Below are 18385 nucleotides of genomic sequence, written 5' to 3'. Positions count from 1 at the left end.
GCCAGCCGCTCAGCCCAGGGTCAAGCCAGCCGCTCAACCCAGGGTCCAGCCAGGCGCTCAGCCCAGGGTCCAGCCAGCCGCTCAGCCCAGGGTCCAGCCAGCCGCTCAGCCCAGGATCCAGATTGCAGCTCAGCCCAGGGTCCAGCCAGCCGCTCAGCCCAGGGTCCAGCCTACAGCTCAGCCCAGGGTCCAGCCTGCCGCTCAGCCCAGGGTCCAGCCAGCCGCTCAGCCCAGGGTCCAGCCAGCCACTCAGCCTGCAGCTCAGCCCAGGGTCCAGCCAGCCGCTCAGCCCAGGGTCCAGCCAGCCGCTCAGCCCAGGGTCCAGCCAGCCGCTCAGCCCACGGTCCAGCCAGCCGCTCAGCCCAGGGTCCAGTCAGCCGCTCAGCCCAGGGTCCAGCCAGCCGCTCAGCCCAGGGTCCAGTCAGCCGCTCAGCCCAGGGTCCAGCCAGCCGCTCAGCCCACGGTCCAGCCTGCCGCTCAGCCCAGGGTCCAGCCAGCAGCTCAGCCCAGGGTCCAACCAGCCGCTCAGCCCAGGGTCCAGCTTGCAGCTCAGCCCAGGGTCCAGCCAGCCGCTCAGCCCGGGGTCCAGCCTGCCGCTCAGCCCAGGGTCCAGCCTACAGCTCAGCCCAGGGTCCAGCCTGCCGCTCAGCCCAGGGTCCAGCCAGCCGCTCAGCCCAGGGTCCAGCCAGCCACTCAGCCTGCAGCTCAGCCCAGGGTCCAGCCAGCCGCTCAGCCCAGGGTCCAGCCAGCCGCTCAGCCCAGGGTCCAGCCAGCCGCTCAGCCCACGGTCCAGCCAGCCGCTCGGCCCACGGTCCAGCCAGCCGCTCGGCCCAGGGTCCAGCCAAACGCTCGGCCCAGGGTCCAGCCAGCCGCTCGGCCCAGGGTCCAGCCAGCCGCTCAGCCCAGGGTCCAGCCAGCCGCTCAGCCCAGGGTCCAGCCAGCCGCTCAGCCCAGGGTCAAGCCAGCCGCTCAGCCCAGGGTCCAGCCAGCAGCGCAGCCCAGGGTCCAGCCAGACGCTCAGCCCAGGGTCCAGCCAGATGCTCAGCCCAGGGTCCAGCCAGCAGCTCAGCCCAGGATCCAGCCAGCAGCTCAGCCCGGGGTCCAGCCAGCCGCTCAGCCCGGGGTCCAGCCAGACGCTCAGCCCGGGGTCCAGCCAGACGCTCAGCCCGGGGTCCTGCCAGACGCTCAGCCCGGGGTCCAGCCAGACGCTCAGCCCGGGGTCCAGCCTGCAGCTCTGCCCGGGGTCCATCCTGCCGCTCAGCCCAGGGTCCAGCTTGCAGCTCAGCCCAGGGTCCAGCTTGCAGCTCAGCCCAGGGTCCAGCCAGACGCTCAACCCAGGGTCCAGCCAGCCACTCAGCCCAGGGTCCAGCCAGCCGCTCAGCCCAGGGTCCAGCCTACAGCTCAGCCCAGGGTCCAGCTTGCAGCTCAGCCCAGGGTCCAGCCAGCCGCTCAGCCCGGGGTCCAGCCTGCCGCTCAGCCTAGGGTCCAGCCTACAGCTCAGCCCAGGGTCCAGCCTGCCACTCAGCCCAGGGTCCAGCCAGCCGCTCAGCCCAGGGTCCAGCCAGCCACTCAGCCTGCAGCTCAGCCCAGGGTCCAGCCAGCCGCTCAGCCCAGGGTCCAGCCAGCTGCTCAGCCCAGGGTCCAGCCAGCCACTCAGCCCAGGGTCCAGCCAGCCGCTCAGCCCAGGGTCCAGTCAGCCGCTCAGCCCAGGGTCCAGCCAGCCGCTCAGCCCAGGGTCCAGCCAGCCGCTCAACCCAGGGTCCAGCCAGGCGCTCAGCCCAGGGTCCAGCCAGCCGCTCAGCCTGCAGCTCAGCCCAGGGTCCAGCCAGCCGCTCAGCCCAGGGTCCAGCCAGCAGCACAGCCCAGGATCCAGCCAGCCACTCAGCCTGCAGCTCAGCCCAGGGTCCAGCCAGCCGCTCAGCCCAGGGTCCAGCCAGGCGCTCAGCCCAGGGTCCAGCCAGCCGCTCAGCCCACGGTCCAGCCAGCCGCTCAGCCCAGGGTCCAGCCAGCCGCTCAGCCAGGGTCCAGCCAGCCGCTCAGCCCAGGGTCCAGCCAGCCGCTCAGCCCAGGGTCCAGTCAGCCGCTCAGCCCAGGGTCCAGCCAGCCGCTCAGCCCAGGGTCCAGCCAGCCGCTCAGCCCAGGGTCAAGCCAGCCGCTCAGCCCAGGGTCCAGCCAGGCGCTCAGCCCAGGGTCCAGCCAGCCACTCAGCCTGCAGCTCAGCCCAGGGTCCAGCCAGCCGCTCAGCCCAGGGTCCAGCCAGCAGCACAGCCCAGGATCCAGCCAGCAGCACAGCCCAGGATCCAGCCAGCAGCGCAGCCCAGGGTCCAGCCAGACGCTCAGCCCAGGGTCCAGCCAGACGCTCAGCCCAGGGTCCAGCCAGCAGCTCAGCCCAGGGTCCAGCCAGGCGCTCAGCCCAGGGTCCAGCCAGGCGCTCAGCCCAGGGTCCAGCCAGCCGCTCAGCCCAGGGTCCAGCCAGCCACTCAGCCTGCAGCTCAGCCCAGGGTCCAGCCAGGCGCTCAGCCCATGGTCCAGCCAGCCGCTCAGCCCAGGGTCCAGCCAGACGCTCAGCCCAGGGTCCAGCCAGACGCTCAGCCCAGGGTCCAGCCAGGCGCTCAGCCCAGGGTCCAGCCAGCCGCTCAGCCCAGGGTCCAGTCAGCCGCTCAGCCCAGGGTCCAGCCAGCCGCTCAGCCCAGGGTCCAGCCAGGCGCTCAGCCCAGGGTCCAGCCAGGCGCTCAGCCCAGGGTCCAGCCAGACGCTCAGCCCAGGGTCCAGCCAGCCGCTCAGCCCAGGGTCCAGCCAGCCGCTCAGCCCAGGGTCCAGCCAGCCGCTCAGCCCAGGGTCCAGCTTGCAGCTCACCCCAAGGTCCAGCCAGCCGCTCAGCCCAGGGTCCAGCCAGACGCTCAGCCCAGGGTCCAGCCAGCCGCTCAGCCCAGGGTCCAGCCAGCCGCTCAGCCCAAGGTCCAGCCAGACGCTCAGCCCAGGGTCCAGCCAGCAGCTCAGCCCAGGATCCAGCCAGCAGCTCAGCCCAGGGTCCAGCCAGCAGCTCAGCCCGGGGTCCAGCCAGACGCTCAGCCCACGGTCCAGCCAGGCGCTCAGCCCAGGGTCCAGCCAGCCGCTCAGCCCAGGGTCCAGCCAGCCACTCAGCCTGCAGCTCAGCCCAGGGTCCAGCCAGGCGCTCAGCCCATGGTCCAGCCAGCCGCTCAGCCCAGGGTCCAGCCAGACGCTCAGCCCAGGGTCCAGCCAGGCGCTCAGCCCAGGGTCCAGCCAGCCGCTCAGCCCAGGGTCCAGTCAGCCGCTCAGCCCAGGGTCCAGTCAGCCGCTCAGCCCAGGGTCCAGCCAGGCGCTCAGCCCAGGGTCCAGCCAGCCGCTCAGCCCAGGGTCCAGTCAGCCGCTCAGCCCAGGGTCCAGCCAGCCGCTCAGCCCAGGGTCCAGCCAGGCGCTCAGCCCAGGGTCCAGCCAGGCGCTCAGCCCGGGGTCCAGCCAGCCGCTCAGCCCGGGGTCCAGCCAGCCGCTCAGCCCAGGGTCCAGCCAGCCGCTCAGCCCAGGGTCCAGCCAGCCGCTCAGCCCAGGGTCCAGCTTGCAGCTCACCCCAAGGTCCAGCCAGCCGCTCAGCCCAGGGTCCAGCCAGACGCTCAGCCCAGGGTCCAGCCAGCCGCTCAGCCCAGGGTCCAGCCAGCCGCTCAGCCCAGGGTCCAGCCAGACGCTCAGCCCAGGGTCCAGCCAGCAGCTCAGCCCAGGATCCAGCCAGCAGCTCAGCCCAGGGTCCAGCCAGCAGCTCAGCCCAGGGTCCAGCCAGGCGCTCAGCCCAGGGTCCAGCCAGGCGCTCAGCCCAGGGTCCAGCCAGCCGCTCAGCTCAGGGTCCAGCCAGCCACTCAGCCTGCAGCTCAGCCCAGGGTCCAGCCAGGCGCTCAGCCCATGGTCCAGCCAGCCGCTCAGCCCAGGGTCCAGCCAGACGCTCAGCCCAGGGTCCAGCCAGACGCTCAGCCCAGGGTCCAGCCAGGCGCTCAGCCCAGGGTCCAGCCAGCCGCTCAGCCCAGGGTCCAGTCAGCCGCTCAGCCCAGGGTCCAGTCAGCCGCTCAGCCCAGGGTCCAGCCAGGCGCTCAGCCCAGGGTCCAGCCAGGCGCTCAGCCCAGGGTCCAGCCAGCCGCTCAGCCCAGGGTCCGCTCAGCCGCTCAGCCCAGGGTCCAGCCAGCCGCTCAGCCCAGGGTCCAGCCAGCCGCTCAGCCCAGGGTCCAGCTTGCAGCTCACCCCAAGGTCCAGCCAGCCGCTCAGCCCAGGGTCCAGCCAGACGCTCAGCCCAGGGTCCAGCCAGCCGCTCAGCCCAGGGTCCAGCCAGCCGCTCAGCCCAGGGTCCAGCCAGACGCTCAGCCCAGGGTCCAGCCAGCAGCTCAGCCCAGGATCCAGCCAGCAGCTCAGCCCAGGGTCCAGCCAGCAGCTCAGCCCGGGGTCCAGCCAGACGCTCAGCCCGGGGTCCAGCCAGACGCTCAGCCCGGGGTCCAGCCAGACGCTCAGCCCGGGGTCCAGCCAGACGCTCAGCCCCGGGTCCAGCCAGACGCTCAGCCCGGGGTCCAGCCAGACGCTCAGCCCGGGATCCAGTCAGCCGCTCAGCCCGGGGTCCAGTCAGTCGCTCAGCCAGGGGTCCAGCCTGCCGCCCAGCCCGGGGTCCAGCCTGCCGCTCAGCCCAGGGTTCAGCCTGCCGCTCAGCCCAGGGTCCAGCCAGCAGCTCAGCCCAGGGTCCAGCCAGCCGCTCAGCCCAGGGTCCAGCCAGCCACTCAGCCTGCAGCTCAGCCCAGGGTCCAGCCAGCCGCTCAGCCCAGGGTAAAGCCAGCAGCACAGCCCAGGATCCAGCCAGCAGCACAGCCCAGGATCCAGCCAGCAGCGCAGCCCAGGGTCCAGCCAGACGCTCAGCCCAGGGTCCAGCCAGACGCTCAGCCCAGGGTCCAGCCAGCAGCTCAGCCCAGGATCCAGCCAGCAGCTCAGCCCAGGGTCCAGCCAGCCACTCAGCCTGCAGCTCAGCCCAGGGTCCAGCCAGGCGCTCAGCCCATGGTCCAGCCAGCCGCTCAGCCCAGGGTCCAGCCAGACGCTCAGCCCAGGGTCCAGCCAGGCGCTCAGCCCAGGGTCCAGCCAGCCGCTCAGCCCAGGGTCCAGTCAGCCGCTCAGCCCAGGGTCCAGTCAGCCGCTCAGCCCAGGGTCCAGCCAGGCGCTCAGCCCAGGGTCCAGCCAGCCGCTCAGCCCAGGGTCCAGTCAGCCGCTCAGCCCAGGGTCCAGCCAGCCGCTCAGCCCAGGGTCCAGCCAGGCGCTCAGCCCAGGGTCCAGCCAGGCGCTCAGCCCGGGGTCCAGCCAGCCGCTCAGCCCGGGGTCCAGCCAGCCGCTCAGCCCAGGGTCCAGCCAGCCGCTCAGCCCAGGGTCCAGCCAGCCGCTCAGCCCAGGGTCCAGCTTGCAGCTCACCCCAAGGTCCAGCCAGCCGCTCAGCCCAGGGTCCAGCCAGACGCTCAGCCCAGGGTCCAGCCAGCCGCTCAGCCCAGGGTCCAGCCAGCCGCTCAGCCCAGGGTCCAGCCAGACGCTCAGCCCAGGGTCCAGCCAGCAGCTCAGCCCAGGATCCAGCCAGCAGCTCAGCCCAGGGTCCAGCCAGCAGCTCAGCCCAGGGTCCAGCCAGGCGCTCAGCCCAGGGTCCAGCCAGGCGCTCAGCCCAGGGTCCAGCCAGCCGCTCAGCCCAGGGTCCAGCCAGCCACTCAGCCTGCAGCTCAGCCCAGGGTCCAGCCAGGCGCTCAGCCCATGGTCCAGCCAGCCGCTCAGCCCAGGGTCCAGCCAGACGCTCAGCCCAGGGTCCAGCCAGACGCTCAGCCCAGGGTCCAGCCAGGCGCTCAGCCCAGGGTCCAGCCAGCCGCTCAGCCCAGGGTCCAGTCAGCCGCTCAGCCCAGGGTCCAGTCAGCCGCTCAGCCCAGGGTCCAGCCAGGCGCTCAGCCCAGGGTCCAGCCAGGCGCTCAGCCCAGGGTCCAGCCAGCCGCTCAGCCCAGGGTCCGCTCAGCCGCTCAGCCCAGGGTCCAGCCAGCCGCTCAGCCCAGGGTCCAGCCAGCCGCTCAGCCCAGGGTCCAGCTTGCAGCTCACCCCAAGGTCCAGCCAGCCGCTCAGCCCAGGGTCCAGCCAGACGCTCAGCCCAGGGTCCAGCCAGCCGCTCAGCCCAGGGTCCAGCCAGCCGCTCAGCCCAGGGTCCAGCCAGACGCTCAGCCCAGGGTCCAGCCAGCAGCTCAGCCCAGGATCCAGCCAGCAGCTCAGCCCAGGGTCCAGCCAGCAGCTCAGCCCGGGGTCCAGCCAGACGCTCAGCCCGGGGTCCAGCCAGACGCTCAGCCCGGGGTCCAGCCAGACGCTCAGCCCGGGGTCCAGCCAGACGCTCAGCCCCGGGTCCAGCCAGACGCTCAGCCCGGGGTCCAGCCAGACGCTCAGCCCGGGATCCAGTCAGCCGCTCAGCCCGGGGTCCAGTCAGTCGCTCAGCCAGGGGTCCAGCCTGCCGCCCAGCCCGGGGTCCAGCCTGCCGCTCAGCCCAGGGTTCAGCCTGCCGCTCAGCCCAGGGTCCAGCCAGCAGCTCAGCCCAGGGTCCAGCCAGCCGCTCAGCCCAGGGTCCAGCCAGCCACTCAGCCTGCAGCTCAGCCCAGGGTCCAGCCAGCCGCTCAGCCCAGGGTAAAGCCAGCAGCACAGCCCAGGATCCAGCCAGCAGCACAGCCCAGGATCCAGCCAGCAGCGCAGCCCAGGGTCCAGCCAGACGCTCAGCCCAGGGTCCAGCCAGACGCTCAGCCCAGGGTCCAGCCAGCAGCTCAGCCCAGGATCCAGCCAGCAGCTCAGCCCAGGGTCCAGCCAGCAGCTCAGCCCAGGATGCAGCCAGACGCTCAGCCCAGGGTCCAGCCAGACGCTCAGTCCAGGGTCCAGCCAGCAGCTCAGCCCAGGATCCATCCAGCAGCTCATCCCAGGGTCCAGCCAGCCGCTCAGCCCGGGGTCCAGCCAGACGCTCAGCCCGGGGTCCAGCCAGACGCTCAGCCCGGGGTCCAGCCAGACGCTCAGCCCAGGGTCCAGCCAGACGCTCAGCCCGGGGTCCAGCCTGCCGCTCAGCCCGGGGTCCAGCCTGCAGCTCAGCCCAGGGTCCAGCTTGCAGCTCAGCCCAGGGTCCAGCTTGCAGCTCAGCCCAGGGTCCAGCCAGACGCTCAGCCCAGGGTCCAGCCAGCCACTCAGCCCAGGGTCCAGCCAGCCGCTCAGCCGAGGGTCCAGCCAGCCGCTCAGCCCAGGATCCAGCTTGCAGCTCAGCCCAGGGTCCAGCCAGCCGCTCAGCCCGGGGTCCAGCCTGCCGCTCAGCCCAGGGTCCAGCCTACAGCTCAGCCCAGTGTCCAGCCTGCCGCTCAGCCCAGGGTCCAGCCAGCCGCTCAGCCCAGGGTCCAGCCAGCCACTCAGCCTGCAGCTCAGCCCAGGGTCCAGCCAGCCGCTCAGCCCAGGGTCCAGCCAGCCGCTCAGCCCAGGATCCAGCCAGCCGCTCAGCCCAGGGTCCAGCCAGCCGCTCAGCCCAGGGTCCAGTCAGCCGCTCAGCCCAGGGTCCAGCCAGCCGCTCAGCCCAGGGTCCAGCCAGCCGCTCAACCCAGGGTCCAGCCAGGCGCTCAGCCCAGGGTCCAGCCAGCCACTCAGCCTGCAGCTCAGCCCAGGGTCCAGCCAGCCGCTCAGCCCAGGGTCCAGCCAGCAGCACAGCCCAGGATCCAGCCAGCCACTCAGCCTGCAGCTCAGCCCAGGGTCCAGCTAGCCGCTCAGCCCAGGGTCCAGCCAGGAGCTCAGCCCAGGGTCCAGCCAGCCGCTCAGCCCACGGTCCAGCCAGCCGCTCAGCCCAGGGTCCAGCCAGATGCTCAGCCCAGGGTCCAGCCAGCCGCTCAGCCCAGGGTCCAGCCAGCCGCTCAGCCCAGGGTCCAGCCAGCCGCTCAGCCCAGGGTCCAGCCAGCCGCTCAGCCCAGGGTCCAGTCAGCCGCTCAGCCCAGGGTCCAGTCAGCCGCTCAGCCCAGGGTCCAGCCAGCCGCTCAGCCCCGGGTCCAGCCAGCCGCTCAGCCCAGGGTCCAGCCAGGCGCTCAGCCCAGGGTCCAGCCAGTTACTCAGCCTGCAGCTCAGCCCAGGGTCCAGCCAGCCGCTCAGCCCAGGGTCCAGCCAGCAGCACAGCCCAGGATCCAGCCAGCAGCACAGCCCAGGATCCAGCCAGCAGCGCAGCCCAGGGTCCAGCCAGACGCTCAGCCCAGGGTCCAGCCAGACGCTCAGCCCAGGGTCCAGCCAGACGCTCAGCCCAGGGTCCAGCCAGCAGCTCAGCCCAGGATCCAGCCAGCAGCTCAGCCCAGGGTCCAGCCAGCAGCTCAGCCCAGGGTCCAGCCAGACGCTCAGCCCAGGGTCCAGCCAGACGCTCAGCCCGGGGTCGTGCCAGACGCTCAGCCCGGGGTCCAGCCAGACGCTCAGCCCGGGGTCCAGCCAGACGCTCAGCCCGGGGTCCAGCCAGACGCTCAGCCCGGGGTCCAGCCTGCCGCTCAGCCCGGGATCCAGTCAGCCGCTCAGCCCAGGGTCCAGTCAGTCGCTCAGCCCGGGGTCCAGCTTGCAGCTCAGCCCAGGGTCCAGCCTGCCGCTCAGCCCAGGGTCCAGCCAGACGCTCAGCCCAGGGTCCAGCTTGCAGCTCAGACCAGGGTCCAGCCAGACGCTCAGCCCAGGGTCCAGCCAGACGCTCAGCCCAGGGTCCAGCCAGACGCTCAGCCCAGGGTCCAGCCAGCCGCTCAGCCCGGGATCCAGTCAGCCGCTCAGCCCGGGGTCCAGTCAGGCGCTCAGCCCCGGGTCCAGCTTGCAGCTCAGCCCAGGGTCCAGCCAGACGCTCAGCCCAGGGTCCAGCCAGACGCTCAGCCCAGGGTCCAGCTTGCAGCTCAGCCCAGGGTCCAGCCAGACGCTCAGCCCAGGGTCCAGCCAGACGCTCAGCCCAGGGTCCAGCCAGACGCTCAGCCCAGGGTCCAGCCAGACGCTCAGCCCAGGGTCCAGCCAGCCGCTCAGCCCGGGATCCAGTCAGCCGCTCAGCCCGGGGTCCAGTCAGTCGCTCAGCCAGGGGTCCAGCCTGCCGCTCAGCCCGGGGTCCAGCCTGCCGCTCAGCCCGGGGTTCAGCCTGCCGCTCAGCCCAGGGTCCATCCAGCCGCTCAGCCCAGGGTCCAGCCAGCCGCTCAGCCCAGGGTCCAGCCAGCCGCTCAGCCCAGGGTCCAGCCAGCAGCTCAGCCCAGGGTCCAGCCTGCCGCTCAGCCCAGGGTCCAGCCAGCCACTCAGCCTGCAGCTCAGCCCAGGGTCCAGCCAGCCACTCAGCCCAGGGTCCAGCCAGGAGCTCAGCCCAGGGTCCAGCCAGCCGCTCAGCCCAGGGTCCAGCCAGCCACTCAGCCTGCAGCTCAGCCCAGGGTCCAGCCAGCAGCTCAGCCCAGGGTCCAGCCAGCAGCTCAGCCCAGGGTCCAGCCAGGCACTCAGCCCAGGGTCCAGCCAGGCGCTCAGCCCAGGGTCCAGCCAGCCGCTCAGCCCAGGGTCCAGCCAGCCACTCAGCCTGCAGCTCAGCCCAGGGTCCAGCCAGGCGCTCAGCCCAGGGTCCAGCCAGCCGCTCAGCCCAGGGTCCAGCCAGACGCTCAGCCCAGGGTCCAGCCAGACGCTCAGCCCAGGGTCCAGCCAGGCGCTCAGCCCAGGGTCCAGCCAGCCGCTCAGCCCAGGGTCCAGTCAGCCGCTCAGCCCAGGGTCCAGTCAGCCGCTCAGCCCAGGGTCCAGCCAGGCGCTCAGCCCAGGGTCCAGCCAGCCGCTCAGCCCAGGGTCCAGCCAGCCGCTCAGCCCGGGGTCCAGCCAGCCGCTCAGCCCGGGGTCCAGCCAGCAGCTCAATCCGGGGTCCAGCCAGCAGCTCAGCCCGGGGTCCAGCCAGACGCTCAGCCCGGGGTCCAGCCAGACGCTCAGCCCGGGGTCCAGCCAGACGCTCAGCCCGGGGTCCAGCCAGACGCTCAGCCCCGGGTCCAGCCAGACGCTCAGCCCAGGGTCCAGCCAGCCGCTCAGCCCAGGGTCCAGCCAGCAGCTCAGCCCAGGATCCAGCCAGCAGCTCAGCCCAGGGTCCAGCCAGCAGCTCAGCCCAGGGTCCAGCCAGACGCTCAGCCCAGGGTCCAGCCAGACGCTCAGCCCGGGGTCGTGCCAGACGCTCAGCCCGGGGTCCAGCCAGACGCTCAGCCCGGGGTCCAGCCAGACGCTCAGCCCGGGGTCCAGCCAGACGCTCAGCCCGGGGTCCAGCCTGCCGCTCAGCCCGGGATCCAGTCAGCCGCTCAGCCCGGGGTACAGTCAGTCGCTCAGCCCGGGGTCCAGCTTGCAGCTCAGCCCAGGGTCCAGCCTGCCGCTCAGCCCAGGGTCCAGCCAGACGCTCAGCCCAGGGTCCAGCTTGCAGCTCAGCCCAGGGTCCAGCCAGACGCTCAGCCCAGGGTCCAGCCAGCAGCTCAGCCCAGGGTCCAGCCAGGCACTCAGCCCAGGGTCCAGCCAGGCGCTCAGCCGAGGGTCCAGCCAGCCGCTCAGCCCAGGGTCCAGCCAGCCACTCAGCCTGCAGCTCAGCCCAGGGTCCAGCCAGGCGCTCAGCCCAGGGTCCAGCCAGCCGCTCAGCCCAGGGTCCAGCCAGACGCTCAGCCCAGGGTCCAGCCAGACGCTCAGCCCAGGGTCCAGCCAGGCGCTCAGCCCAGGGTCCAGCCAGCCGCTCAGCCCAGGGTCCAGTCAGCCGTTTAGCCCAGGGTCCAGTCAGCCGCTCAGCCCAGGGTCCAGCCAGGCGCTCAGCCCAGGGTCCAGCCAGCCGCTCAGCCCAGGGTCCAGCCAGCCGCTCAGCCCGGGGTCCAGCCAGCCGCTCAGCCCGGGGTCCAGCCAGCAGCTCAATCCGGGGTCCAGCCAGCAGCTCAGCCCGGGGTCCAGCCAGACGCTCAGCCCGGGGTCCAGCCAGACGCTCAGCCCGGGGTCCAGCCAGACGCTCAGCCCGGGGTCCAGCCAGACGCTCAGCCCCGGGTCCAGCCAGACGCTCAGCCCAGGGTCCAGCCAGCCGCTCAGCCCAGGGTCCAGCCAGCAGCTCAGCCCAGGATCCAGCCAGCAGCTCAGCCCAGGGTCCAGCCAGCAGCTCAGCCCAGGGTCCAGCCAGACGCTCAGCCCAGGGTCCAGCCAGACGCTCAGCCCGGGGTCGTGCCAGACGCTCAGCCCGGGGTCCAGCCAGACGCTCAGCCCGGGGTCCAGCCAGACGCTCAGCCCGGGGTCCAGCCAGACGCTCAGCCCGGGGTCCAGCCTGCCGCTCAGCCCGGGATCCAGTCAGCCGCTCAGCCCGGGGTACAGTCAGTCGCTCAGCCCGGGGTCCAGCTTGCAGCTCAGCCCAGGGTCCAGCCTGCCGCTCAGCCCAGGGTCCAGCCAGACGCTCAGCCCAGGGTCCAGCTTGCAGCTCAGCCCAGGGTCCAGCCAGACGCTCAGCCCAGGGTCCAGCCAGACGCTCAGCCCAGGGTCCAGCCAGACGCTCAGCCCAGGGTCCAGCCAGACGCTCAGCCCAGGGTCCAGCCAGCCGCTCAGCCCGGGATCCAGTCAGCCGCTCAGCCCGGGGTCCAGTCAGGCGCTCAGCCCCGGGTCCAGCTTGCAGCTCAGCCCAGGGTCCAGCCAGACGCTCAGCCCAGGGTCCAGCCAGACGCTCAGCCCAGGGTCCAGCTTGCAGCTCAGCCCAGGGTCCAGCCAGCCGCTCAGCCCAGGGTCCAGCCAGACGCTCAGCCCAGGGTCCAGCCAGCAGCTCAGCCCAGGGTCCAGCCTGCCGCTCAGCCCAGGGTCCAGCCAGCCACTCAGCCTGCAGCTCAGCCCAGGGTCCAGCCAGCCACTCAGCCCAGGGTCCAGCCAGGAGCTCAGCCCAGGGTCCAGCCAGCCGCTCAGCCCAGGGTCCAGCCAGCCACTCAGCCTGCAGCTCAGCCCAGGGTCCAGCCAGCAGCTCAGCCCAGGGTCCAGCCAGCAGCTCAGCCCAGGGTCCAGCCAGGCACTCAGCCCAGGGTCCAGCCAGGCGCTCAGCCCAGGGTCCAGCCAGCCGCTCAGCCCAGGGTCCAGCCAGCCACTCAGCCTGCAGCTCAGCCCAGGGTCCAGCCAGGCGCTCAGCCCAGGGTCCAGCCAGCCGCTCAGCCCAGGGTCCAGCCAGACGCTCAGCCCAGGGTCCAGCCAGACGCTCAGCCCAGGGTCCAGCCAGGCGCTCAGCCCAGGGTCCAGCCAGCCGCTCAGCCCAGGGTCCAGTCAGCCGCTCAGCCCAGGGTCCAGTCAGCCGCTCAGCCCAGGGTCCAGCCAGGCGCTCAGCCCAGGGTCCAGCCAGGCGCTCAGCCCAGGGTCCAGCCAGCCGCTCAGCCCAGGGTCCAGCCAGCCGCTCAGCCCAGGGTCCAGCCAGCCGCTCAGCCCAGGGTCCAGCCAGCAGCTCAGCCCGGGGTCCAGCCAGCAGCTCAGCCCGGGTTCCAGCCAGACGCTCAGCCCGGGGTCCAGCCAGACGCTCAGCCCGGGGTCCAGCCAGACGCTCAGCCCGGGGTCCAGCCAGACGCTCAGCCCCGGGTCCAGCCAGACGCTCAGCCCAGGGTCCAGCCAGCCGCTCAGCCCGGGATCCAGTCAGCCGCTCAGCCCGGGGTCCAGTCAGTCGCTCAGCCAGGGGTCCAGCCTGCCGCTCAGCCCGGGGTCCAGCCTGCCGCTCAGCCCGGGGTTCAGCCTGCCGCTCAGCCCAGGGTCCAGCCAGCCGCTCAGCCCAGGGTCCAGCCAGCAGCTCAGCCCAGGGTCCAGCCTGCCGCTCAGCCCAGTGTCTAGCCAGCCGCTCAGCCTGCAGCTCAGCCCAGGGTCCAGCCAGCCACTCAGCCCAGGGTCCAGCCAGGCGCTCAGCCCAGGGTCCAGCCAGCCGCTCAGCCCAGGGTCCAGCCAGCCACTCAGCCTGCAGCTCAGCCCAGGGTCCAGCCAGCAGCTCAGCCCAGGGTCCAGCCAGCAGCTCAGCCCAGGGTCCAGCCAGGCGCTCAGCCCAGGGTCCAGCCAGGCGCTCAGCCCAGGGTCCAGCCAGCAGCTCAGCCCAGGGTCCAGCCAGCCGCTCAGCCCAGGGTCCAGCCAGCCGCTCAGCCCAGGGTCCAGCCAGCCACTCAGCCTGCAGCTCAGCCCAGGGTCCAGCCAGGCGCTCAGCCCATGGTCCAGCCAGCCGCTCAGCCCAGGGTCCAGCCAGACGCTCAGCCCAGGGTCCAGCCAGGCGCTCAGCCCAGGGTCCAGCCAGCCGCTCAGCCCAGGGTCCAGTCAGCCGCTCAGCCCAGGGTCCAGTCAGCCGCTCAGCCCAGGGTCCAGTCAGCCGCTCAGCCCAGGGTCCAGCCAGACGCTCAGCCTAGGGTCCAGCCAGCCACTCAGCCTGCAGCTCAGCCCAGGGTCCAGCCAGCCGCTCAGCCCAGGGTCCAGCCAGCCGCTCAGCCCAGGGTCCAGCCAGCCGCTCAGCCCAGGGTCCAGTCAGCCGCTCAGCCCAGGGTCCAGTCAGCCGCTCAGCCCAGGGTCCAGCCAGACGCTCAGCCTAGGGTCCAGCCAGCCGCTCAGCCCAGGGTCCAGCCAGGCGCTCAGCCCAGGGTCCAGCCAGGCGCTCAGCCCAGGGTCCAGCAAGCCGCTCAGCCCAGGGTCCAGCCAGCCGCTCAGCCCAGGGTCCAGCCAGCCGCTCAGCCCAGGGTCCAGCCAGCAGCTCAGCCCGGGGTCCAGCCAGCAGCTCAGCCCGGGGTCCAGCCAGACGCTCAGCCCGGGGTCCAGCCAGACGCTCAGCCCGGGGTCCAGCCAGACGCTCAGCCCGGGGTCCAGCCAGACGCTCAGCCCCGGGTCCAGCCAGACGCTCAGCCCAGGGTCCAGCCAGCCGCTCAGCCCGGGATCCAGTCAGCCGCTCAGCCCGGGGTCCAGTCAGTCGCTCAGCCAGGGGTCCAGCCTGCCGCTCAGCCCGGGGTCCAGCCTGCCGCTCAGCCCGGGGTTCAGCCTGCCGCTCAGCCCGGGGTCCAGCCAGCCGCTCAGCCCAGGGTCCAGCCAGCAGCTCAGCCCAGGGTCCAGCCTGCCGCTCAGCCCAGTGTCCAGCCAGCCGCTCAGCCTGCAGCTCAGCCCAAGGTCCAGCCAGCCACTCAGCCCAGGGTCCAGCCAGGCGCTCAGCCCAGGATCCAGCCAGCCGCTCAGCCCAGGGTCCAGCCAGCCACTCAGCCTGCAGCTCAGCCCAGGGTCCAGCCAGCAGCTCAGCCCAGGGTCCAGCCAGCAGCTCAGCCCAGGGTCCAGCCAGGCGCTCAGCCCAGGGTCCAGCCAGGCGCTCAGCCCAGGGTCCAGCCAGCAGCTCAGCCCAGGGTCCAGCCAGCCGCTCAGCCCAGGGTCCAGCCAGCCGCTCAGCCCAGGGTCCAGCCAGCCACTCAGCCTGCAGCTCAGCCCAGGGTCCAGCCAGGCGCTCAGCCCATGGTCCAGCCAGCCGCTCAGCCCAGGGTCCAGCCAGACGCTCAGCCCAGGGTCCAGCCAGGCGCTCAGCCCAGGGTCCAGCCAGCCGCTCAGCCCAGGGTCCAGTCAGCCGCTCAGCCCAGGGTCCAGTCAGCCGCTCAGCCCAGGGTCCAGTCAGCCGCTCAGCCCAGGGTCCAGCCAGACGCTCAGCCTAGGGTCCAGCCAGCCACTCAGCCTGCAGCTCAGCCCAGGGTCCAGCCAGCCGCTCAGCCCAGGGTCCAGCCAGCCGCTCAGCCCAGGGTCCAGCCAGCCGCTCAGCCCAGGGTCCAGTCAGCCGCTCAGCCCAGGGTCCAGTCAGCCGCTCAGCCCAGGGTCCAGTCAGCCGCTCAGCCCAGGGTCCAGCCAGACGCTCAGCCTAGGGTCCAGCCAGCCGCTCAGCCCAGGGTCCAGCCAGCCGCTCAGCCCAGGGTCCAGCCAGGCGCTCAGCCCAGGGTCCAGCCAGCCACTCAGCCTGCAGCTCAGCCCAGGGTCCAGCCAGCCGCTCAGCCCAGGGTCCAACCAGCAGCACAGCCCAGGGTCCAGCCAGCCGCTCAGCCCAGGGTCCAGCCAGCCACTCAGCCTGCAGCTCAGCCCAGGGTCCAGCCAGCCGCTCAGCCCAGGGTCCAGCCAGCAGCTCAGCCCAGGGTCCAGCCTGCCGCTCAGCCCAGTGTCCAGCCAGCCGCTCAGCCTGCAGCTCAGCCCAAGGTCCAGCCAGCCACTCAGCCCAGGGTCCAGCCAGGCGCTCAGCCCAGGATCCAGCCAGCCGCTCAGCCCAGGGTCCAGCCAGCCACTCAGCCTGCAGCTCAGCCCAGGGTCCAGCCAGCAGCTCAGCCCAGGGTCCAGCCAGCAGCTCAGCCCAGGGTCCAGCCAGGCGCTCAGCCCAGGGTCCAGCCAGGCGCTCAGCCCAGGGTCCAGCCAGCAGCTCAGCCCAGGGTCCAGCCAGCCGCTCAGCCCAGGGTCCAGCCAGCCGCTCAGCCCAGGGTCCAGCCAGCCACTCAGCCTGCAGCTCAGCCCAGGGTCCAGCCAGGCGCTCAGCCCATGGTCCAGCCAGCCGCTCAGCCCAGGGTCCAGCCAGACGCTCAGCCCAGGGTCCAGCCAGGCGCTCAGCCCAGGGTCCAGCCAGCCGCTCAGCCCAGGGTCCAGTCAGCCGCTCAGCCCAGGGTCCAGTCAGCCGCTCAGCCCAGGGTCCAGTCAGCCGCTCAGCCCAGGGTCCAGCCAGACGCTCAGCCTAGGGTCCAGCCAGCCACTCAGCCTGCAGCTCAGCCCAGGGTCCAGCCAGCCGCTCAGCCCAGGGTCCAGCCAGCCGCTCAGCCCAGGGTCCAGCCAGCCGCTCAGCCCAGGGTCCAGTCAGCCGCTCAGCCCAGGGTCCAGTCAGCCGCTCAGCCCAGGGTCCAGTCAGCCGCTCAGCCCAGGGTCCAGCCAGACGCTCAGCCTAGGGTCCAGCCAGCCGCTCAGCCCAGGGTCCAGCCAGCCGCTCAGCCCAGGGTCCAGCCAGGCGCTCAGCCCAGGGTCCAGCCAGCCACTCAGCCTGCAGCTCAGCCCAGGGTCCAGCCAGCCGCTCAGCCCAGGGTCCAACCAGCAGCACAGCCCAGGGTCCAGCCAGCCGCTCAGCCCAGGGTCCAGCCAGCCACTCAGCCTGCAGCTCAGCCCAGGGTCCAGCCAGCCGCTCAGCCCAGGGTCCAGCCAGCCACTCAGCCTGCAGCTCAGCCCAGGGTCCAGCCAGCCGCTCAGCCCAGGGTCCAGCCAGCAGCTCAGCCCAGGGTCCAGCCAGCCGCTCAGCCCAGGGTCCAGTCAGCCGCTCAGCCCAGGGTCCAGCCAGCCGCTCACCCCAGGGTCCAGCCAGCCACTCAGCCTGCAGCTCAGCCCAGGGTCCAGCCAGCCGCTCAGCCCAGGGTCCAGCCAGCAGCACAGCCCAGGATCCAGCCAGCAGCGCAGCCCAGGGTCCAGCCAGACGCTCAGCCCAGGGTCCAGCCAGACGCCCAGCCCAGGGTCCAGCCAGCCGCTCAGCCCAGGAACCAGCTAGCAGCTCAGCCCAGGGTCCAGCCAGCAGCTCAGCCCAGGGTCCAGCCAGACGCTCAGCCCAGGGTCCAGCCAGACGCTCAGCCCAGGGTCCAGCCAGACGCTCAGCCCGGGGTCCAGCCAGACGCTCAGCCCAGGGTCCAGCCAGACGTTCAGCCCAGGGTCCAGCCTGCCGCTCAGCCCGGGATCCAGTCAGCCGCTCAGCCCGGGGTCCAGTCAGTCGCTCAGCCAGGGGTCCAGCCTGCCGCTCAGCCTGGGGTCCAGCCAGCCGCTCAGCCTGAGGCCCAGTGTTCTCTTTTTACGGTCCGATCTGTTAATTTAAAGTGTCTGTCTGTAGAGCAACCAGATCTCACTCTGCTCAAGTTAGTTTTGTTTCCATCAACAGTAAATATTCTTTGCTGTCCTCCTTGGGATAAGCTCAGGGACTGTAACCTGGTGGCCACTGGCAACCAGTAGCAAAGACCATCGACTCTTGCAGGACGCTCTGGTGCAAACCGAGTGGTCACCTAAATTCCATGCTTTGGGTTTGTCCTCTCCTTTGTGCCAGTGTCAACAGCTTTCATAATTATCAACAGTTTTTTACCAATTTCTATTCACAGTCCCTCAGATACCTGTTGCTACCCTATGGACTTTATCTACCTCATTACCAGCACCAGTTGACCTTCTACAGAAACCAGTTAACTCTCCACAGCTTCCAGTGCCTCCAGTTAACTCCCCACAGCTTCCAGTCAGGCGCGGAGCTAGGGGGGGTCGGGGTAGGACAAGTGCCCCGGGGCGCCTGGTCCCCAAGGGCGCCCAGCTGAGCTTCGTTTTTTTTTTTTTTTTGCGGGGGGTGAGGGGAGCAGCGCAAAGAAGAGGGAGAGCTGTGCGGACGGTGGGGAAGGGGGGCCATCTCCCCCCTCCTTCCCTCACCTTAGGTGCTCTCCCTCCCTCGCTGTCCCCTCCAATGTCTGGGTGGCTGGCAGCGGCAGGCGGAACTCACCTCCGTCTCGCTCCAGTGCCGGCCGGAAGTTCGGGTGCGCAGCCGCTGCTCTGGTCTGGACCAGACCAGAGTAGTGGCAGATCCATCCGGCGCTGCGACGAGACAGAGGTAAGTTCCGCCCGCCGCTGCCAGCCACCCGGACATTGGAGGGGAGAGCGAGGGAGGGAGAGCAGCTCTTCCTCTTCTCTGCGCTGCTCCCCTCCTGCTGGGGAGGGGGACACCTGACCTGGCTACCTACTCTGGGCACATATACCCCTGCCTACATATATTGAGCACATATACCCCTAACTACATATACTGGGCATATACCCCTGGCTACCTACTCTGGGCACATATACCCCTGGCTACCTACTCTGGGCACATATACCCCTGCCTACATATATTGGGCACATATACCCCTAACTACATATACTGGGCACATATACCCCTGGCTACCTACTCTGGGCACATATACCCCTGGCTACCTACTCTGGGCACATATACCCCTGGCTACCTACTCTGGGCACATATACCCCTGCCTACATATACTGGGCACATATACCCCTAACTACATATACTGGGCAAATACCGCTGGCTACCTACTCTGGGCACATATACCCCTGGCTACCTACTCTGGGCACATATACCCCTGGCTACCTACTCTGGGCACATATACCCCTGCCTACATATACTGGGCACATATACTCCTAACTACATATACTGGGCATATACCCCTGGCTACCTACTCTGGGCACATATACCACTGGCTACCTACTCTGGGCACATATACCCCTGGCTACCTACTCTGGGCACATATACCCCTGCCTATATATATTGGGCACATATACCCCTAACTACATATACCCCTGGCTACCTACTCTGGGCACATATACCCCTGGCTACCTACTCTGG

At 70.8% G+C, this 18385-nt stretch overlaps 1 protein-coding gene across 1 annotated transcript; it reads left to right on the top strand.

The window, feature by feature from the left end:
* The first annotated feature begins 1037 nt into the window (after positions 1-1037).
* LOC137546895 (ice nucleation protein-like) lies at positions 1038-17172 on the top strand. Its single transcript, XM_068269943.1, has 5 exons — positions 1038-1315; positions 6685-7182; positions 8065-8910; positions 11053-11454; positions 17112-17172. The coding sequence occupies exons 1-5, from the start codon at positions 1038-1040 to the stop codon at positions 17170-17172; spliced, it is 2085 nt and encodes a 694-aa protein (XP_068126044.1).
* Positions 17173-18385: the final 1213 nt, after the last annotated feature.

This window comes from Hyperolius riggenbachi, chromosome 1, assembly GCF_040937935.1.
Source record: "Hyperolius riggenbachi isolate aHypRig1 chromosome 1, aHypRig1.pri, whole genome shotgun sequence".
Classification (NCBI taxonomy): Eukaryota; Metazoa; Chordata; class Amphibia; order Anura; family Hyperoliidae; genus Hyperolius; species Hyperolius riggenbachi.
The sequence above is the reverse complement of the archived record's forward strand: the minus strand, read 5'-3'. Positions and strand labels throughout refer to the sequence as shown.